We start from the raw sequence: 21,592 nt of genomic DNA, 5'->3' as shown, positions 1-21,592 counted from the left end.
AAAACTTTAAATATTTAGTTTTTCCTTGTTTACTATCTGAATTTAGTTCTCAGACTACTTTAAAAACGATACAAATTTTTTCACTTTGAATTCCATTAAATTTAAATTTTCAAAAGTGTTTATGTTTTAAAATATTATTGTTAATGCAAACTACTATGAAAGAATAACATGTAATTGTTGGCATAACTGCATAGAAGCAAACAATGTCTGTCTACGCCTATATGACGTGGCAGCTAGAAGTGAAGCTACAGAGCTTTAGGTATGTTGTTTAGTAACACCCGTGCAATAGATGCTATCAAAACAGCTGTCATCCGCGAAGCTGGCCGTCACCGCAAATATGCACACAACAATTTAAATTCTCGTGACAGCGCGTTGCACAAATAAATTCCATTAGGGCTCGCCCTATGTTTCCCTAAATAACTGTTTAATAAGTCAAAGCATACCCGAGTCGACTAAAAACAAACCGTATGTATGCAATTTTGTGCCAAGTGGATGAGTATCCGTCTAACAAATTAAACAATTTAATGACTGGCACAAGCGAGTTGAAATTTGTGCCGAGGCGATCATTAAAACCTGTACAAATCATCATTGCCACCAACTGGTGCTGACTTGGATTGCTTTACAGTGGACCTGTCGGGATTTACGCGAGGACTAAACACTTCCGATAGGGGGGCCTCAAATATATTACCACTAATAACGACTTTTATTGCTCGCTTGTTTTTGCCGCTCGCTTCATTCCGGGGCTCATTTTTAGCCCCGGATGCGAGCTTTTATTAGGACCGGAGTTTATTCCTGCACGGATTGAACTTGAAAGCTAGCAGCTGCCAAATGCCTATCACGTGTTTTAAGAAGGCTCAATTGATGAAAATTATACTGACCTACCGCCGCAGAAAATTTATTTCAGGATGTCCAGCCAAAGGGTTCTCTTGTCTAACTTGGTTTATTATTCAGAAATATATGGTTTCCGGGTTAATTTAGGACTTGCAAGCGCTTTAACTCACCTACGGTGTACATCCGAATAATATAGGATGTTTACATTTACACCCTCAAGGTCACAAAATAAATTACCTAATCCTTACAGTTTAGATTAATTACTACAATAATCTCTTTTTTAATTAAAATTAATTCCGCTTTATACCTAATATTAAGAAATTAATTAAAAGCTTCTACGTACTTTTTACTTAATAAATTGCCATAAATGTTTTTTGAAAACAAAAAATAGCAAAAAGACAAATGCGTTTTTTAGTATTTATGTACTATAGCCCCTATTGCCTTTGTTTATTCTTCCTTTTTTCTGAAACACTACCTACCGTTCAATAAATTTATCTGCAGTTAGAACTGCCATTTAATTTGCATATACAAACACCAAAATTATTTTTTCTCAACAACTCCTTAATTTGTTTATTATTGTTTGTTTCGTGTTACTTGTTCCATAAATATGTAAATGAAGTAAAACAATGTTTTTTATTATAAATAAATATTTCATAAAATAACAACATGGAAGCAAAGAATAATTTATGAAATTTAATATTTGATGTGATGTCACGTCTTATAGGAGTCGTTTTTTTGTTACATTGTTGTTTTTATGTAAAAAAACAAAGTTGTCTCAAAGGGAAACTGTTTTTAAGTACTTTTATAATTAGGTGAAGATATTTTTACTTAAAATGTTGTAGAAGCTTTTAGCATAATTAATTCTAACATCAAAAATTAGGTACAAAGTAGAAAAACATCAACGTTTAAATATTTAAATTGTTAAAATAATATAAAAGGAATGTAAGAACCAGTCAGGAGTTACCAGAGTTCCAAATTTAATTAATTTTTTGCTGTTCTACTGAATAAACCCTGAAAAGGAATTCTTTAATTATTGAAAACAACTCGCGTTAGTTTAAAAATAATCGTAAAATATGCAGAGAGTAAATAAAAGATGTCAAGTTAATGTACGCGCGCGAATTAATCATAACAGGACATCCTCGCTTGTTTCCTAAGGGATGTCAATTATCCTGCAACATGGTAGCAAGTTGGAAATCCTGCAGTCTCTCGACGACCGCGCCTTCAAGGAAGTCCTTTAGCAGAGAAATACACGTATTTACTTATGCATAAACTTTAAATATGTCTCTCCAGCGACTTATGTTAAAATTTTATCTTGCCACTTGAAATATTAATAAATTACGACGGTTGTTGCTTCGCACCTTGATACAACTTTTGCGGAAATGCTCTTTTGTCGACGTCTTTTCATTTAGACACAACAAAAATGTTACATTTTGTGCACAAACTTTTGACGCCTTTCCTACCGTTGTGCGACTTTATAGTAATGCTAGTCGTAACTACGTGTTTTATCGCACAAATTCTTTGAACTCCTACATGACTTATTTTAAAAAATAATCACACAACATTGTATTTTACTGTCTTCTCTCAGAAAATTGTATCATTCTTTAAAGGAATGTCACAACGACGAATATATTATTTCATGATTTCATTTACTTGTAGAAATTTCGCGTTACAAATTCTCAAACAACTTAGATAAATCAATTTTTAGTCAGTAATAACTCAAGTTATTAAGTCCCCGACGTTCTTTTTATGTCGTAGGTACTCGTACAAGTGTATTTTATTATTATGGACTTACATGTGAACGACTTTTAAACCCTTTCGGCGTATGATTCCATCATATTTCACTTCTTTTCATAGGAAAAACGTCTAAATTTTATAAAGATCATTTTTCTCATGCTCGACCATGTAATAAACTTAAAGGGTCGCTAAATGTAAAACCGTGACCTCCGCGCCAACACTTCAAATCAATTTCTTCAAGTTTGCAAAAAATTTCCACTAAACTCGATAACCAAGTTGTATAAAATTTTAAATAGAAAGGAAAGAATGTATTAAATCAACTTCTACGCTTAATTTTTTTTTATTTTGCTGCTTTAGTCACGGCTATACGATAAAACTATTATAACAAAATACATTATTGTTAAATAGGAATTTGATGGTTTTTAACATGAAATTGCATGTCAATGGAATGTTTTTTAGTTTTTGAATTATCCGAAGTGATTGAAAACCTGCACGACTTTTACGTTTTTTTGCTGCAATCACGTACACAGTCATCGATTTCTTTCACAGAATGAAACGCATCTTTAACTTCTTGCCGTCTCAAAGGTATAATTGGTTTTTTCTCACTCGAAACTTCTTACAACGAAATATAATAAGGTGTTGAAATTTAAATTATTGAACAGTAGGGTTGGCTCGACATATCTATAAATCAACTTTTTTTTTATTTCTTTAGCTTCCATCTTATATTTAAATCGCTCCACATGCTTCTGTTTCGAAGTTTCCTGTTATGAATATTTATAAAATCGAATAAATTACAGATGTTTCTGCTACCTACAAATAATAATATCTTAACCGGCTTGGTACTGTAAATTAGAATTTCCACTCTAAAGATGGATTTATTTATTTATTTTATATATTTAGCCCTTCCTTCAGCGTTTGCGGCAAAAACCCTTCTAGTATCGATAATAAATAAACTTCAACTTCGTTATCGAATATTTAGAACGGTCTAAACTAAATTTAAATTAGAGCGGGTTACGTTCGATAAGGTGTATGCCCAAGAGGCGGTAAATCATAGCAAGTGACACGATCGATGGTCGTAGTGTTTTATAACTTGGGCATTAATTAAAGTGGTGGCTATTGTCACACAATAATAGGTGCGCCCTAGGCATTACCAATCAATCACGATGACTGAAGTTCGGTTAGGTGACCACACCCGTTCTAATTACCCCAGCAATGGCACATTGCACATAGACAGTCTGCTAACCCGATACAGTTTACAACATGGATTATTCAAAATATTTATGAAAACAAATCACCTCATGCATGATGTTTTGATTTACAACGGCCATTCCAACTCACCGAATTAGCCTCTCTCGCATGATTTATTCCTTGCGGTGACGAGCCGTGTCGACCCATAATCATTCCCGAAACACGAATTTACTAATTAATGGAGGAACAACAAATCTAACAAAGGTCTAATCGCGCCGCAAACTCGGACAATATCATATACGAATTACGTATTTGATGCAAACTTAGGGAAAGAGCCAATTCCGACCAGTTTAATTGCAATATAATTAAACAGCAAGACATGGGTTTAGAGGACTGACAAATTACCTAGGTATAGCAAAACTGGAAAAACTAATCAAAAGATAAAACACCGGGAAAAATTATTTCAAATCCTGATAAGATTAATTTCTTGATAGGTTGAATTTTTTTGAAATTTCAAAATATTATGAATTTTGCTGAGGGACAGTTTTGAAAATAACAATAAACATTTTTTTTTAATTTTAACGGAATTTACATAAAATTTGTTAGAAATATTTATTGGAGTCACTGGTTTTTTTGAGAAAATACGTGTATGTATACATATCCTTGATTACTTGGAAATTGTAAAGAATTTTGAGAAAAATCTGTGTCAAACTTGGTATGTAGTCCACCTTTTTCTTTTAATTGCAAAATTTTATTGGAGGATTTTTCATTTTTACAAGTGTTAACTACGACACAAAACAGCCAAAAACCACATTTGTGGCTTAAAATGCACCGGTTATTTACTTTTGAAAATTATACTGAGCAATTCAGAAAGCAATTTACTTTGACATGAAAGAGCAGGATTACATTTTAAACAAAATTTTATTTTACTGGTAAGTAACACCTTTCAAGACAAATACACTATTTGCGACTTTTTTTCAAATATATCATTCCGTCAAAAAAATATCTACTTTTAAAAAAGTTTGCAAAATGGTTAGTAGTAATAGCAATTGACTCTTCATTTGCAAATTTTGTGCACCAGCTCTGTATTTTGTTTTTAGAAATTCCGGACAATTTTCTTCTACGAGAATTTAAAATTTCTTGATTGTAAACACTTTAGTCATATAAGTACTCACTCATTAATATCTATTCTTTCTTTATCACAAAAAAATCTCGTCATCAAGACTTTCCTTAATGAGGGAATTTTAGCCTCTTTTGAAAGAGGGGATTCGTTACATAGACTTTTTTAGTAAATCTTATCAATACACTATACCCTTTGTTTGTGAATAGTCTTCTTTTGCTTTAAAATAATACTCGTAAACACTTGGTACTTTAGTTTTTATCAGTGGCGTATTATAGCAGAAGCCTAAGTAGCCCGGGTTTGGGGCGCAAATATTTTAAGGGACTCAAAATTTTGGCAAAGATTTTTTTCATTAAAGAAATAATAAAATCGTGTTTGTCGAAGCAAAATAAATTCCCGGTCATTATTTTTTCTTAGAACAATGTTTGCTCACAATCTCAGAAGGGTTTCTCGAATTACATTACAGACTTGACTTAGAAAGCTATTATGACCTGTTTTTTGAAGATAATACTAGAAAGGTTCAATCAAGTGAACCAAAAAGCTGTGAACATTGATCCGATAAGCAATTAAATTGCGTAACAATGTAAGTTACGCGTATGTCACTAGAAGAAGAAAGAAGAGATTGGAGCAATTTGATGAGACAGGAGGAGGATGAATTTCGCATCCAGGTATTTCTTCCACAGATCGTCAAGCTGAAAGCTCAGCTTTCCAAGAGACGAGAGTCGTATTTAGAGATTAATGAAGAATTCGGATTTTTGAGCTCCTTTCCTTACAAAGAAAATCTTCATCATAATTGTTTCGTCTAATGGACCCTTGGACTTAATAGAAAAACATTGAAGCTGGAAAATATTGACGACTTGTTCCCTAATCTTGATTTTGTTGAGAATGTTCGCTTTTAAAGCGGTGACTAATTTTTCAGATGAAAGATCGTTTTCAGCATTGAAGAGAATAAAAGACTAGCGCAAATCTACACTAATTAATCTTAAATTAAACGCGCTAGCAATAATGGGCATTAAAAATGAAGTGCTTAATGTTTTCAGTTTTGACAAAATTATTAACGTATTTGCTGACGACAAAGCCTGAAAGAAACGTTTTTGAAAGAACAGTCATTGCTTTTTTAGATCATCCTCCATTTTTATTCTATTTTTCAATTATGTATTATTACTAATAAGCAATACGCGTTTATTAAGTGACAATTTTACATTTAATGTGATACCATTACACTTAAGAGATTTAATAAAAAAACGAAAAGAATGCTATATCAAACACTAAAATGTTAAAAAAGGGTTAGTGAAATAGAAAAAATCAATGATGAGAGGGGCCCAAATTTTTTTAGGGCTTTGAGCGCCAAATTGGGTATTAACCCAATGGCATATTAATGCCACTGGTTTTGATAGTTAATAGGATAATTAGCACCAAATTTTCTCTATAAAGCCAAAAATGTTCAAGGTTTTTAATAAAAAAATTGTGGTCGTTTATGGGTAGGTAAATTTCTTTGTGAACTGCCTTTGTATTTAAATTTATAGCTAAGATAATAGGTATTGTCAATTTTTTCTTTAACTTCAAAGCAAACAACAATAAATTATTTTCAATTTTGTTTTTTCTAAAGAAAATTGTTTTTGTAGACGTTCACGTTGAGAGCTAGAATAACTGTCAATTTTTTCTTAAAGTTGAAAGTTCGATTATCCAACTTTGCGATAAAGCCGTGCCACTTGAAATCGATATTTTCCTCAAGATAAAGCTTAATTTGCCCTCTGTTCCTCAAAAAATAAGGAATTCGCGTTTGTGCATTTATCATCGCGGCATTATTTACTCTGTGGTAGAGAAAAAGTTGTCGGGTCCTAATTTATGCCCCGGTTGGCCGCCACCGATGTCAGTTCCACACTTCTCCAGCAAAATCTTGGGCCTTGGGCTTCGTCCATCTGAATATTAAATTCGGCAAAAACAAGGGTGTTACGATTTTATACGTGATTCAGACGACTATCGATTCCCCCAACTTTGTTTGGTTTCAAACTCCCCATATCTTTTATTGTTATTATCGATAATGCCCCCTCCCTGCGCACGTGCACCCTGTGGCTAGTGTTTCCGCTTCCGCTAATTACCAACCCGATAAGACTACAATTTTTATGGGTCAAATAATGGGCGGTTTTTATTACTCCGCTCCAGGTGAATCGAGCTGATCGAATGCAAACAGTAGAGGTTTTTTGCGAGTGAGGAAATGAAATGTAATTTCGCTAATTTTTTGAAAATATTCATTCCCTAGAGGGATGATTTGTGTGACGAAACAATTTTGCGTTAAGAAACGGTTCTAATTGTAAGCTCGCCGGGTTGTTCCCATGTCAATTTTGGTGAAATTTATTTTGTTACGCCCTTGCACGTGGCTGCTGAGTCCGTTTGCAAAACACGATCTGTTCCATCCAAAACTGTATCGGATGCGCCGACAAAAATTACACCCAATCGATTGCTTTTCAGCAATTTATCATCGGGCTGTAATATGATTATTATCGCAGCTCGAATTTCAGGAAAGGTTAATGATGTTTTTTTGTAGAGAAAAAACAAGGAAAAAACGTCGACTTGTTAATTTTTTCAACAAATACTTGGAGAATATAAAATACATAAATAAACGCAAATTTTACAAAAAGAAAATATGTCTAAGTACATACGATTTATATTCAACGTAGGCTTCATGATGTATTTGAAAACCATGAAAAGCTTACTCAGTTCGCTAGTTTCCCTCACAAAAGGAACAAAAACATGCAACCTGGCATGAACAAAATACAAAGTGGCTCGAGAGAATACTTTTTAAACGTAAATTCGTGGCTACCTACTCTACAATTTTAAATGTATTTTACCTATTCACACTGTTTAGGCTAACGTGATGCGAATAAAATTCTAATTTTAGAAACATAAAATCAAAACATTTTCAACAATAAAACATACACAAAGTAAACAGAAAGTATATAATCGTTTTTTTAATCATTTGCCTTCAGAAAATAATAATTAATAAAAATTAAACTGACATTAAATGTGTGATCGTGTTTTGAGAATGAGATTTTGTTTTGTTTTTGAGTTATGCCACTTTTTTTCGAAATGACAACATACAGTGTACGCCAGAACTCACGCCCCAGAGAAAAATGCCATATGTAAGATGAGATACAGTTAGTTGCAATAAAAACGGAAAATAGAATTTTCTTCAAATTGAAACAGATTTTGCCCCTGTCAATTTAGTTGTCAATTTGACATCTGTCGCATCCAAATAATTTTTTCGGCAATGCCGCACCACGGCCAACTGTATCTATCTCCACTTCGTTCCGGGCACTAAAAACAAATCAAGATAATCAATTAGTTGAGTACTTACGTAAGAACACTGAAAACCCAATGAGTAGTGAGTACTACAGTTCTAATTTAACCTTTTAGAATTAAGCCATGTTAAACTATGAATAAATATAAAAATCTGACATTTTTATGCTTTGACATTTTCCGATTTTTTTGCAACCAAGAGTACCAGGAATATAAAAAAAATGTTTTAAAAATTGTACATAGAAATTTTGAAGTTATAAGTTAAAATTTTGTACTTTGACTGTATTTGTTTCTATTTTTTTACAGGCTATTAGAAGAGGAAACAAGGAAGCTGTATCCCGAATTGTAACTCTGTTTAATGTTATTGTGGCTTTTATTGGTAAAATTTTAGTACTTTTACTAAATAATTATAAAAAAAACATATACAAGATTATCAGTAACATTAAATAGACATAAAAATGTCAAATGTTAAAAAATAAATAACAAATTTTTCCATGTTCCTGGTATCTTATCTTACTAGAAATTTTTCTCTGGGGCGCGGTTCTAACACACCCTGTATAAAAACATGTATTGCTGGCATCATTGTTTCGGAAAATCGACGCTAAAAATTTCAACTAAAACTTTAAAATTTTAATTTCAAACGTCAATCATAATGACAATAAAGCGCAGATTACATTGACATTTTTTGAACTGACATAAATTTGATGTCCAAAATTCCGTGTCCGCCACTGTAGTACTCAGAGCGACATCTTGCCAAAAGAATACGTAATATTGAACATGTGATGTAGAACTCTCTATTTTAATTTTTTTACTTTTTAAAGTTTTTAATAACAAATAAGAGTACTCCATTTTTTATAATCTTTTGTCCTTAAATTTTACAAATATGGAAATATGTACAATTTTTTCAATAATTTTGTTTACGACTCAAGTCAGTAACTATTTTTTTTTTAAATATAAAGTGGTAGGTACACTTTTTATCTGTATGCAACTCTAAGTCATGATCATAATTTTAAATCTCCTGTTACTAAACTTTATCATAAGTTGCAATTGAACATTCTATTCCTACTAAATAATATGAGTTTTTAATTGAAAAAATTACCAATTTTTTACAAAGGTGATACTTGTAATAACTAATAATAATTTATTATTACTAGTTTACTTCCCAAAGAAAACAGTAATATTCCAAGAAAATAATTCTGCCTAAATTTTCTTTAAGCAATCAACATTACACTTCAAAGATAACATAGATATTAAAATAAGTAATTGGTTTTAATAAATAAATTAAACATATAAATTAATTAATTAATTAATTAGTGATCAAAGAGTACTTCAACTTTAATTTATAAAAAATAAAACTTTGATGAATTTACTGAGATTTAGTAAAATGTTTAGCAATGACGAAAAAAGCGATGTGATTCTCATTTGTGGAGAATGTTGAGAATGTTAAAAATGCTTCACATTTATATGCAGCGCAATATCCAAATATATACAGGGTGTAACGAAAAGATGGGGACAAAGAATAGTCTCATGAGATACGCAAGAGACCTCTTTTTTGTGAGAAACTATGGAATTTAGAATTTTGTTGCTGAAAGTATCAAGAAACTAGGTGTAGCCAAATTAGTTATATAGGGTACCTACTTTTTACCTTACACACACAGTGTAGGACGCCCCTGATTAAAAATTTGACATTTGATCTTTGACTTTGTTTAGGGGTATAAAGATTATCAGCTGTACCAAATTTAGTAATTTTTTCTTTTCTAAAATATTGGAAAGGCTCTTTAAAAGACGCACCCTTTTCAGGAGGTGCAGCTGCCTTACACAGTACATATTTTCGATACATGTTCATAGGAAACTTTTGCCAATTGAATATTCTATCTCCTATTTAAATTTGTAAATAAAAACGGAACAGCCTTTATATATATATGGGCTACGAGCGATACAAACGTTTTAAAAATCAGATACGAGAAAAATGGCTTCCAATTAAAAGAAATAGGAAATAGGAGTTGCAGTTGTTGAAATTATTAAATGAAAATGTTAGTAAGAGATTTAAATTTGTAAAAAATGAAAATGTGTACGATTACTATGTTTAGTTAATTAAAATCAAATATTTTAATATCCACGTTATCTTTAAAATGTAGTGTTGGTTGCTTCAAAAAATTCTTTCATCTCATAATTACTCGTGAAACCTTCTGAATAGAAAAGTACATTTTGTAGCAAGTTTAAAATACAGCATATTCCGCACAAGTGGAAAAATTCGTCTCACGAACCGAAGACAAGTGTGACGACTACCCGAGGGAGCAATATGCCAACCTAAAATAGTTCCATACTATACTTTTTCTACGACCAAAATTTAACAACAATTTAAACAAACTTATCCAAAAATTTATGACTGTCAAGATGATGCTAATATATCTGTGACAACTCTAACACTAGTGTATTCTCGCAATTTTAGAGAATATGAGTATTCTATAATTAACGTAATTAAAAATCAACCAAGAAAATAGTTATTCTATAATAGTCGTAGAAAAAGTACTATTTGATGTAACCAATTTGATAATGGAAATCATCACGAAATTTGCTATTTTTAAAATTGCAATTTTTTTAAACAATTTTCGGACTCAAGTTCACAAAAATGAACAGGAAAACTACAGGAATTTACTTGTTTATTAATTCTCCCAACCAACTTCTACCTGGACTCAAACCTTAAAATTTAATTACAACTTAATTTATTCTAAATATTTGTAAACCAATCATCACAATAGGATTAAAAGTTGACTTATAAATCTCTAGTTATGGACACAGCTTACCATAAATTAGAAAATGTGAATTACTGATGCGTTTTTAATTGAAAAAATATGAATTTCTGAAGCAAGAAAATACTTTTATTTTTAAGTATTTTTAACATGAGTAATTAAAAAAACTATTACATTAATTCACTATCTCCTAACTGTAATTATTTGAAATAATAAATAAAAAAGATTTCTATGAAATATTATGAATGCTTTATTTAATCTACAAATACAGACCTTTATTCAAAATTTTAGTAGAAATAACATAGTTATTTTACAATTTTTAACAAAAGGTACAATTTCGCTTTTGCGTTATACTTAATATGTAAATATATAATTAATAACTAAAATAATTATAAATAAGTACGAATACATACGTTAAAGAAAAATATAAATTTTTATACTCTGGTACAGTCGCAACAAAAATTGACAGCCCTTTCCTCCCAGACCCACATCTCTTTCAAATCGTTCGGTAAGCCCGATACTCCCACTTTATGAGTACTTTTACCCCCTTTGGCACAAAACCCCTTTTTTCGTCGCAACAAATTAACCGAAAAAGATCTCGGTTTACACTTATACAACCCAAACCAACAATTTTCACTCAAACACACCACCGATTTCAAATATCTCGGAAAATAATCCGGCCCTAAATCCGTCCATTCAATTTTCGACTTGCAATGCCACTGTTGCAAATAGTCAACACCTCTCTTGCTGCGATGTAATCCGTATTTCTTCTTCGAGACAACTACGAGATTTGTAACATCCCACGCCGGTTTGTTGTCCAGTTGCTCGATGAAATCGTTGTCTACGTAAAAGTCCTCTGCGAAGGAAACTCCACGTTTGCCCCCTGTTTGAGGCTTCTCTTCGATGGGACGGTCGATGCTCATATAACGCGAGTTAAATGCACCTCCGAGAATATTTCCAAGAACTAAGACTGGAAGTTCCTCACATATAGAGTTTTTTTCCCAGCGAGTCAGCGGTGCGTTATCGACGGTGCTCAAAACTGATATTGTCAACACAATTAACATGAAACACATTTTGAGGACCCTTTCGACCACTCAGAAACTTGAAATCTCACTGAAGGATGGACATGGATATTTTGCCCCCTCCCATTTTGAGGAGTGTTTACTAAGGATTTCTTCAGGTATAATGCTGACTTTCCAGGAACAAGAGTAGGGAAAGTTGTTAGAAAGATAACAGTGCAAGTTTTTTACAATTAAATAAATGAAATTGTTTTGTCGAAAAAGTAATGCTAAAAATTCTAGATTAAAAATATATCTATTGATGCAGTTTTGAAAAAAAATATATGTATATTTAATTCTTTGGAGATTGATTAAAAATACACCTCTCTACATTATGTTTTTTCTGAAATGGTAATTCTTTAAATTATATTTTATACTTTAAGGGTGTCCGCGACCAACGATTCGAGACGTTAGTATATTGAAAACAAGATTACTCTCTTAATATGCAACAGAATTTCATGTATTATACATCAAAATAAAGGTTTTTTATCAGGCCGATACGTTGAGATTTTTTTAAAAAAATTTAATACTTTTAAAAAAAGAACAAAAATACATAAATAGTGAACTTGAAAACAACTTTACTCAGTAATTTTTCAAGTAATCAATTTTGGTTTTTGAAGATAATTAAAAAGAATATTCTATAGGCCGATACGTTGGCCTTTTTTTAACAAGTGTTTAGTTTTTGAGATATTGTGATTGATGTAAAAGTCACGATATTTAACGGTAAACCTAAAGATTCGTTTTAAGGTTTTGGTATTTATTACAAAATATTAATTCTTAACAAATTCAACAAACACCGAGGGTCTCTACCTGCCATTGTATGTACCAACCCAAGTAAAGTAATTAGCATAATAATTTTCAGTTATTGTTATTAGAAAAGTAAAAGCAGAAACATTTGACGTGAAATGAGAAAACAAGCTAATTATATTGGAATTGTACTTCTATCGAATCTCCCGTGTTTAGTAGACCTGATCATTTTTTTTCGAAAAAATGTGTGCCTTGTGGGGATCTAAGATTATTTATTATCTATGAGAGTTTTAATAAATAGCAACAATAATCAGACAAAATAATTTATTATACAACAAATTTACACCTATTATTATTAATTAAACAAATTTCGCTACCATAGTAACTAAATTGACTTATCCGTTCTGAGTACCTAATATAACGTAACCATTTTTCATACTATTTTATTAACATACGAAGCAGATGCTTACTATGGTAAAACTTGAAGATAAAAGTTATGAAGAAATGGAAACTCGTAAAATAGAGTTTTTAACAAATATACAAAATGCTGATTGTATAGAAATTGAAGAAAATACTCGTGGTCAATCATCAAACCCACAGTGGTTACAAGAAAGAACATATAGATTGACACTTAGCAATTTCGGTAAAATATGTAAGCTTCGACCATCTACTTCGAGGGCTTGTACTGTTAAAAATTTACTTTATAATAATAATAATAGTAGGCGTAGTTTACCTTTGCAACATGATATTGTTCACGAAGGAACAGGATAAAAATGTAGAATATCATGCAACCAATAAAACACGCATGCATAGTTCACGGACTATTTTGTTCACTTTATGGTGGATTTTGAATAATAAAGACGATTTCTAAAATGTGCAATTTTACCAAGAATTGTAAACGATTTACGGTTCTTGCTTATTTACGGATTAGTTTGAGTTAGATGCCTCAAGAATTATTTCGTCTACTTTTTAAACGATTTCAGTAAAAAAAAGTTTGCATTTTTCTAAAGATATCTCAGCTTCAATACCACCCTCTGGTGTAATTTGGGCGCAATCGGTTATTGTAAGTCGCTGTTTTATTAATAGTGCTTACAAATTACACTAGAGACTGGACGCATTGAAATGAGGTGATTGTATGTATGTATACTAACTATACAGTGACTGTATTAAATTATTAATACAGTCCATCCAATTTGTACTTATGTAGATACAAAACGCGCATAAGTGCTTACAGATTCCTGTACACCATTTTAAACGTTTGCAAAATTCTGCCCTAGAGGTCGCTCACATATTATTATTTTTGGAAGTGTTTCCGCCCTTGTGCAAAAAATTCTGATTACAAAATTATTACAGTATAACAAAAAAAAAGACACAGTTTCGGAAGTTTGAAAATTGTCAACTCTCTCATTAAAAAAACGTATTAAAAATAATAAATATTACATGGCAGTGGGGGAAATCTCTCCAAAATGTAACAAAGTTATTTTTTCAATAAAATCTTGATAAAAGTTGTACACAACTTCAGTTATTTTTATTTCTTCAGTAAATAATGTGTGAACATGATGTTAGTTGTAATATTTTCGATCTTAACACAAGTCGGCAGTAGTGAGGTTATATTGGCCAACAACACATTCAATCCTAGAGGCCCCCTTGTAAAATGTTCTTTCTTGCCTTGGGAATTTATCACTTGTAAGGATCCTGTCGACCACAAAGGTAACCGAACAGCGAAAGAAGAGTTGGGCTATGGGTGTGTAAAATTTGGTGGTATGAAATATGAAGATGTTGAGAGGACTAAAGTGGAATGTACTGTTTTGGAAMGGATAGAATGTTACGGAAATCGAACTTTTCTTAAAGAAGGTGTCGCCTGTGTTAAATATTCAGATCAGTACTTTACAACAACACTGTTATACAGCATTTTGTTGGGATTTCTAGGGATGGATAGATTTTGTTTAGGTCAGACAGGAACAGCAGTTGGTAAATTGTTAACGTTAGGTGGAGTTGGTATTTGGTGGATTGTTGATATTGTATTGCTTGTAACCAATAATTTAGGGCCTGAAGATGGCAGTAATTGGAATCCATATGTTTAAATCAGTAAATAAAACACTTGTTTTACTTTAGTTGGTTTTTATTTAAGCAAATGATGTCCATTGCAATTATGAATATAAAACTTAAAATAAAAATTATGATGCTCCAGCATTTGAGTTAGGTCCGCGACGACGTCCAAAAGTGGCAACAACATTGACAAATCTTCTGTTGTATTGGATACGTCTCTTAGCACGACCTGTCTTCTTTTTCTTTTTTTCTTGTTTCTCAACTTTGGGTGTCTGGCCTTTGACTTTGCCTAAAAATTTCGTAATAAAGAGTATAATAATAAACTTGAACAACATGAAAAAATGTCTGATACTTTCTATAGCAGTTTTAAAATCAAGTTAAAACCACCTCAAACACTTCAGTTTTTTGTTGCAAGCTTCAGGAAGGCTATTATTGTATGACCTTCATAACAGCCTGCTGTTCACTTGCGACTATAAGAAAAAAAAAATCAATTTATACCTGCACGTGCCAAAGAACCGTGGACTTTACCACCCAACAAACCCACAGTCAATTCAATATCTGTGTTTTCAAATTCTGACACCAAACTATCGTCAGCAACAGGAACACCACTAGCATAGAGGCTGATTTCATTGCTTTTTAGGTTTTCCAAGGCGGCAATGCGATCCTAAAGTTCATCAATTGAAGGAATAACATAACCTCAAATTTTGATAATTTTACCTTGATTTCAGCTATGGTTTCATTGCTCTGACACTCAAGCAGATGCGTTGATAATCCACGAAAGCACAACTGCATTTTGCTCGATTCTACAAGAAAAAAATTTTTTTTTTATTGCATCACATGGCGGTTTTCAAAAGACAAAAAAAGTGATGAGACCTCCACAAACACTAATTTATTGCAAAGAAAAAACTAACACATATATATAATGACTCTAATCTTTAATTCTAGATTAAAAAAATCATAAAAATTTAATTCAAAACTGAAAAACATACCTTTCGCCAGCACTAATTTGACAAAAAGGATACAAGATGGCGGACACTCGAAAACGGAAGTGACACAAAAAAACTAAAAACCCTAAGTAAAAAGCGCTCAATTCAAATAAAATAAATTTATTATGGATTTAAAACTTAGACAAGTTACATAAATAACAATACTTTTTATCAAATTAAATTTAAAATCTTTGTTGAAAATTCTGTTGCTGCGACCCATTATTGTACATCATTTGTTGTTGATGAAATTCTTGCTGTTGCGATATTGGAATGGCCTAAAAAATTACTCATTACTTTGATACCTAAATTAGAAAAATCCTACTTGTGGATTGACTTGACCAGGATGAGTATTCCCAGACAACCTAACACGTTTTGAGGGATTCCCGTGATTATCTCCATTTCCAGATTGTTGTTGCTGCTGTGATTGCTGTTGTTGTTGTTGCTGTTGTTGTTGTTGCTGAGACTGCTGTTGTTGTTGTTGCTGCTGTTGGTTTTGACGTTGCTTACTTTCCGCTTTTTCTTCCTGGTCGTCATCAGTCAAAAATTCTCTCTTAGGATATGGAATTGGACAACCTACAAATGTTTAATAGTATTTTTTTTAGAAAGTTTTCAAACTGACCCGCAAAAACATCCTGAGTAGGTAAAGGATCTTCAGAAAAGTAGGCATCTTGCATTGCTTGCTCTGAAGTAATTCGTTTATTTGGGTCCATTAAAAGTAATTTCTGTAGCAAATGGAAGGCCTTACTATCAGGTTTAATCTTATGTCTATCCATGTATTTTACTAAAGAACAGTTGATGTAGCTAGAAAAATATATCTAAAAATTCATTTTACTGAAAATAGATACAACTGTACCTTTGCTTCTTAAAATCTTTAACTAGTGTGGGATGTTCTGGCATTTTTTTGATATCTTCCCAGTCTTTTTCAAGGGGGAATCCCATAACGTTAAAAATTCTATCTAACTGGTCATGGTGGTAAGGATTGCTTGTTTTTATGTCTTCTTGGCGACAATGAAAAATGGGTTCTGAGGTCAATAGCTCAGCAAAAATGCATCCTATAGCCCAAATATCTATGGCTTTCGTGTAATGACGAGCCCCTAGCAATAATTCAGGCGCCCTGTACCAAAAAGTGACCACCACGGGATCCAAATCCGCTAGAGGTTTCAAAGGGGCATTAAAAAGTCTAGCAAAACCCATATCTGCGATTTTAACTCGCCCCCTCTCTGGCCCTTCTCCCATAACAAGAATATTTGCAGGTTTCAAATCCCTATGCAACACCCAATTTGAATGTAAATAATGAATTCCATCCAATATTTGATATAGCAATGATTTAACCATTCCTTTAGGAACCATGACTGGTTTTTTGTTAGCTTTAGCAGCTCTATGAAATTTAATTATGTGCCATAGATCGTGTTCAGCAAAGTCAAATAAAAGCCATACTTTCCTATCATTGTGTGATAAAAAAACTCGAATTAAAGTGATTACGTTTGGATGTTTCAATTCCCTTAAAAGCTGTAACGCAATGTAATGTTATAACACATAAAATAGATTTTTACCGCTATTTCTCTACATGCTGACATGGATAATCCTGTACCCTCTATCTGTTTAAGGGCATAGTCTCTGTTGTCCGACCCATCTTTCCGCCGCCCTTTGTAAACATGACCATATGTGCCTCTACCGACTTTACAACCCTCATAATCGAATAAATCCTCCACTTTTACTCTCTCATTCTGAGTTTTCATCTTAAATTCGTAGTCCATCATGAGAGTTGTCATAATATTCAAGTGACCAAAAGTTACAGCACTTCGAAAGAAGTGCCAAGTCTTTTATAATTACACCGGTTGATCTCTAACGACTTTGTACTTCACCACTACGTGAAAATATCAAGCAAGGAGAAAAATAATGTTTGTAAATAACGACAATTAATTAAAAATTTGCTTTTGACAAATGTCAATGCAAACTGTCACTGTCAAATGTCAAAGCCACAACGCGCATGCGCACAACATTATCGTATTTTTATTAATTTAAAAAAAATACATTTGTGTAATTGTTGTCAATATAATAATCAATTGCAACCACCAGAATATTGTGTCTTGCCAAATTAAAAAAAAAAAGATTTAAATTAATTTATAATTTTGTAAATCAAAAATCAGGTTGTCCAACGTGGAGCTAAGGTGTGGCAAAATTCCCCCAGTTTGATTGAATAAATGGGAAATTCCGGTCGGAAAGTTGAAAATTTATAGGGTCCTTTTCGAATTTCCTTTCGCAAGAGGCTGTCACCTGCCAGTTTTATTTTGTGATTCCCTTTGTTTAGGAATGTGAATTATTGGAATAATTTTTTCCTGCACTATCGGTCTCTGGGTCGCGTATTTCTAGTTATAACCAGTTAAAGTGGTTAAGTTACCTGCATAACCAGTGAAAAGTGACTTCATCAAGTAGTTCGTCGGCATTGGAGACCGCGCCATTTTGCATCGGGTCACATTTTTCGTATTTTTAGTTTATACGAAATTCAGCAGAAATGTCAGGAGAAGAAACTTCAGCCGACCGCAATGTAGAAATATGGAAAATCAAGAAACTTATCAAAAGTTTGGAATTGGCTAGAGGGTAAGTGCAACGTGGTTAGAAATTTTTCAACATATGCCCACGAGTTTCAAGTAAACGGTTTTTTTGTTCTCTCACAGGAATGGAACCAGCATGATTTCGTTAATTATACCGCCCAAAGATCAAATCTCGCGAGTTAGCAAAATGTTAGCTGATGAATTCGGCACAGCCTCCAATATCAAGTCTAGAGTTAACAGATTGTCAGTCTTAGGGGCTATCACGTCGGTCCAGCATCGCCTCAAACTCTACACAAAAGGTAAGGGCGAGCCCCTACATTGCTCACCAACGTATGACACATCATGCCAAAATGCCAACGTCGAGCTATGCTATGTTTTATATTTAAAGTTGATTCAAACGACCCAAAAAGCACTCTGAATACATGTAAAAAACAGTGTTTAGTACATTATTAATAAACTGGTTTTTATGTTTTACTAGGATGCATCATAACCGCTTTAAAACTCTTATTTCCAAGCTTCAACAATTACGGTGCTTGTATTGTCTTACAACAAAAATAAATTGCTCAACAATAAATTATGTGGTAAATCACGCTTTTCTATCCACAAATAAACCCGTTTTTGTTAATACCGATTTGCTTTAATTATTATTAAAATAGAGAAAGTTTTGTTTGATTACTAAATTTTTAAGTTGATAAAATGTTTGTTGCTTCTGAATCTCAATAGTGTTTTATGTATTGCTGATGATAGAGTGTAGTTTTCTCAGAAAAAGCAAGGACAATTATTTAATTTAATAGAAATTGAGGGTTTTGAAGCTTACTGATTTGAATTGCAGTTACATTTTCGGTAATTTTTACCAATAACCTTTTTATTAAGTAAATAAATTGGTTGAGGCCCGATTTCTGGTATAGTTGTATTCACGAGGATAGTCTTGTGCGTCATCAATTTCATTTTTTCATTACCAACACAAAAGTGAAATAAGAAATTCCATCACAATGTAAATTGAAACAATTCAAGGGTCTCTAAGGAATAAGGATGGTAGCCTTGAACGAACATTAATTCACATATGTACTTCAACTAAACGTGCTTTTTACTATAAACCTCAGTTAAATTTGAATTGTTCGACCATTGCGAGGGTTGCGCTGATTTCATTGGTGTTGCCATGGTTTCACCGAAATTTAAATCTAATTGAATTTTTCTCTACGTTATAAATATGTATAATTCCGAAAAACCGGGCCCTAATAATTTTTTTTCAGTGCCGCCGAACGGTTTAGTGATCTACTGTGGGACGATCGTGACAGACGAAGGTAAAGAGAAGAAAGTCAACATCGATTTTGAGCCATTCAAACCTATCAATACTTCTCTGTACTTATGCGACAATAAGTTCCATACAGAAGCTCTAACGGCCTTATTGGCAGACGATAATAAATTCGGTTTCATCGTAATGGACGGTAACGGAGCACTATTCGGCACATTGCAAGGCAATACGCGAGAGGTTCTGCATAAGTTTACGGTAGATCTACCAAAGAAACACGGCAGAGGTGGTCAATCCGCTTTGCGTTTTGCTCGTTTACGAATGGAGAAAAGACACAACTATGTGCGAAAAGTGGCAGAAGTGGCCACACAACTATTTATTACTAACGATAAGCCCAATATCGCTGGACTGATATTGGCGGGAAGTGCTGATTTTAAGACTGAACTTAGTCAATCCGATATGTTTGATCCTGTAAGTCGTTTTCTTTTTTTTTAATCATTTTTCTATACAAACATTTGTAGAGATTGCAAGCGAAAGTTATAAAATTAGTCGATGTATCCTACGGGGGTGAAAACGGGTTCAACCAAGCGATCGAATTGGCAGCCGAATCGCTCCAAAACGTCAAATTCATTCAAGAGAAAAAACTGATTGGGCGATACTTTGATGAAATCAGTCAAGATACCGGGAAATACTGCTTTGGTGTTGAAGATACGCTAAGAGGTCTCGAATTAGGTGCCGTCGAAACGTTGATTTGTTGGGAGAATCTTGATATTCAAAGATACGTTTTGAAGAATCACACAACAGGAACCGAGACTGTATTACACCTAACACCAGAACAGGAAAAGGACAAGTCACATTTTACTGATAAAGACGTTAGTTCGTTTTGCAATTATTTTTAATTTTGACTAATTGTATTTTTCAATAGAGCGGAGTGGAATTGGAATTGGTGGAATGTCAGCCTTTGCTCGAATGGCTTGCTAACAACTATAAGAATTTTGGTGCTACTTTAGAAATTATTACCGATAAGTCGCAAGAAGGGTCGCAGTTTGTTCGAGGTTTTGGAGGAATTGGAGGTCAGTATTGTCTGAATTAGTTGTTGATAGGTAAAAACATTTAAAAAGTGATATTTGTTAATGCTGCTAATCGGATAGGCATTCTTCGTTATAAAGTGGACTTTCAATCCCTACAAGCAGATGAGCCCTTGGATGATGTAGATCTTGATGATTATTAAAGATTTACATGAACCAGAGCTCCTAAATCAGGTATAAGTGTTCTATGGTAGGAGTTTCTTGTTGTGTAATAATCCTGCATTTATTTTTTATTTAAGAAATTTGTGTAGATGTTTTTTATTAGTTGATAGCCTTTTTGTGTATGTTGATGGTCAAGGGTGTTACTTAAATCATGTTTTTTTTTTCAGGTTTGTTAAGATACAAAGTGGATTTCCAGAATTTACAGTTAGATGAAGAGCTAGACAACGGGGATGATTTTGATCTAGATGATTATTAATTCCTTGTAAGGACAATTAAACCAGCATTTTGTAGGAGTGGTGCCGTTAATATAACGTGAAGTGGCCGTATTTTGCTCATATTAAACAATGTGTTGTTAAAAATTGATATAAATAATTTTTGCATATACATACGTTTTTAGTTGATTGTTAATTTATGTAAATTTTTGATCATAGGTAATTTTCTACAAGTTTTGTTTCGTTATCCAGGTTACGCTAATTTCCAGTTTTACGCAGTAAATGGATTTGAGAATTGATACCTCTAATATTTATTTTAAATTCAAGGTCTAATTTAGATGGGAATCAAATTTCCCCTGGGGATATACATACCTATATTCTTGTACGTTTGCATGATCTGTGTAATGAGTTTTTACAAAGATATTTTTTATTCTATCAGACTAAATGGAATTGTTTAAAATACTAAATATAAGTTTTTTCTTTTTACATAATTGGATTTGTTCCTTTTGACAGTTCCTCAACCTCCACGTTGTAGCTTAATAGATTTACATTCCCGT

At 32.7% G+C, this 21,592-nt stretch overlaps 5 protein-coding genes across 6 annotated transcripts; 2 read left to right on the top strand and 3 right to left on the bottom strand.

The window, feature by feature from the left end:
* Window positions 1–11,168: 11,168 nt before the first annotated feature.
* Window positions 11,169–12,040, bottom strand: LOC123007747 (protein trunk-like). The gene has a single exon (XM_044403172.1). The coding sequence runs from the start codon at window positions 11,997–11,999 to the stop codon at window positions 11,361–11,363; it is 639 nt and encodes a 212-aa protein (XP_044259107.1). The 5' UTR covers window positions 12,000–12,040; the 3' UTR covers window positions 11,169–11,360.
* A 1,995-nt stretch (window positions 12,041–14,035) lies between these two features.
* On the top strand, window positions 14,036–14,845 carry LOC123007202 (TM2 domain-containing protein CG11103). Its single transcript, XM_044402348.1, has one exon. It carries the CDS (start codon window positions 14,288–14,290, stop codon window positions 14,813–14,815), a length of 528 nt encoding a protein of 175 aa, XP_044258283.1. The 5' UTR covers window positions 14,036–14,287; the 3' UTR covers window positions 14,816–14,845.
* On the bottom strand, window positions 14,836–15,837 carry LOC123007203. The gene is made up of 4 exons (XM_044402349.1): window positions 15,770–15,837; window positions 15,498–15,583; window positions 15,279–15,444; window positions 14,836–15,069 (listed from the first exon to the last, which is right to left on the bottom strand). Exons 2-4 carry the CDS (start codon window positions 15,570–15,572, stop codon window positions 14,909–14,911), a joined length of 402 nt encoding a protein of 133 aa, XP_044258284.1. The 5' UTR covers window positions 15,573–15,583; window positions 15,770–15,837; the 3' UTR covers window positions 14,836–14,908.
* A 33-nt stretch (window positions 15,838–15,870) lies between these two features.
* Window positions 15,871–17,744, bottom strand: LOC123008196 (cyclin-dependent kinase 8). Its single transcript, XM_044403878.1, has 5 exons — window positions 17,320–17,744; window positions 16,620–17,275; window positions 16,386–16,567; window positions 16,089–16,339; window positions 15,871–16,041 (listed from the first exon to the last, which is right to left on the bottom strand). The coding sequence occupies exons 1-5, from the start codon at window positions 17,536–17,538 to the stop codon at window positions 15,949–15,951; spliced, it is 1,401 nt and encodes a 466-aa protein (XP_044259813.1). The 5' UTR covers window positions 17,539–17,744; the 3' UTR covers window positions 15,871–15,948.
* A 214-nt stretch (window positions 17,745–17,958) lies between these two features.
* On the top strand, window positions 17,959–21,526 carry LOC123008197 (eukaryotic peptide chain release factor subunit 1). Of its 2 annotated transcripts, none has more exons than XM_044403880.1 (6): window positions 17,959–18,367; window positions 18,445–18,620; window positions 19,575–20,044; window positions 20,095–20,445; window positions 20,499–20,646; window positions 20,725–20,804. In XM_044403880.1, the coding sequence occupies exons 1-6, from the start codon at window positions 18,282–18,284 to the stop codon at window positions 20,802–20,804; spliced, it is 1,311 nt and encodes a 436-aa protein (XP_044259815.1). In that variant the 5' UTR covers window positions 17,959–18,281. The 2 variants fall into 2 exon arrangements, with proteins under 2 accessions (XP_044259815.1, XP_044259814.1); XM_044403879.1 differs by lacking the exon at window positions 20,725–20,804 and adding an exon at window positions 20,991–21,526 and having other exon boundaries at window positions 17,963–18,367.
* Window positions 21,527–21,592: the final 66 nt, after the last annotated feature.

The sequence above is a fragment of the Tribolium madens genome, unplaced genomic scaffold (assembly GCF_015345945.1).
Source record: "Tribolium madens isolate multiple individuals breed KSU strain unplaced genomic scaffold, Tmad_KSU_1.1 Scaffold_3;HRSCAF=73;Tcas5.2_LG2, whole genome shotgun sequence".
In the NCBI taxonomy this organism is placed as follows: domain Eukaryota; kingdom Metazoa; phylum Arthropoda; class Insecta; order Coleoptera; family Tenebrionidae; genus Tribolium; species Tribolium madens.
This window is presented reverse-complemented; position numbering and strand designations above follow the sequence as displayed.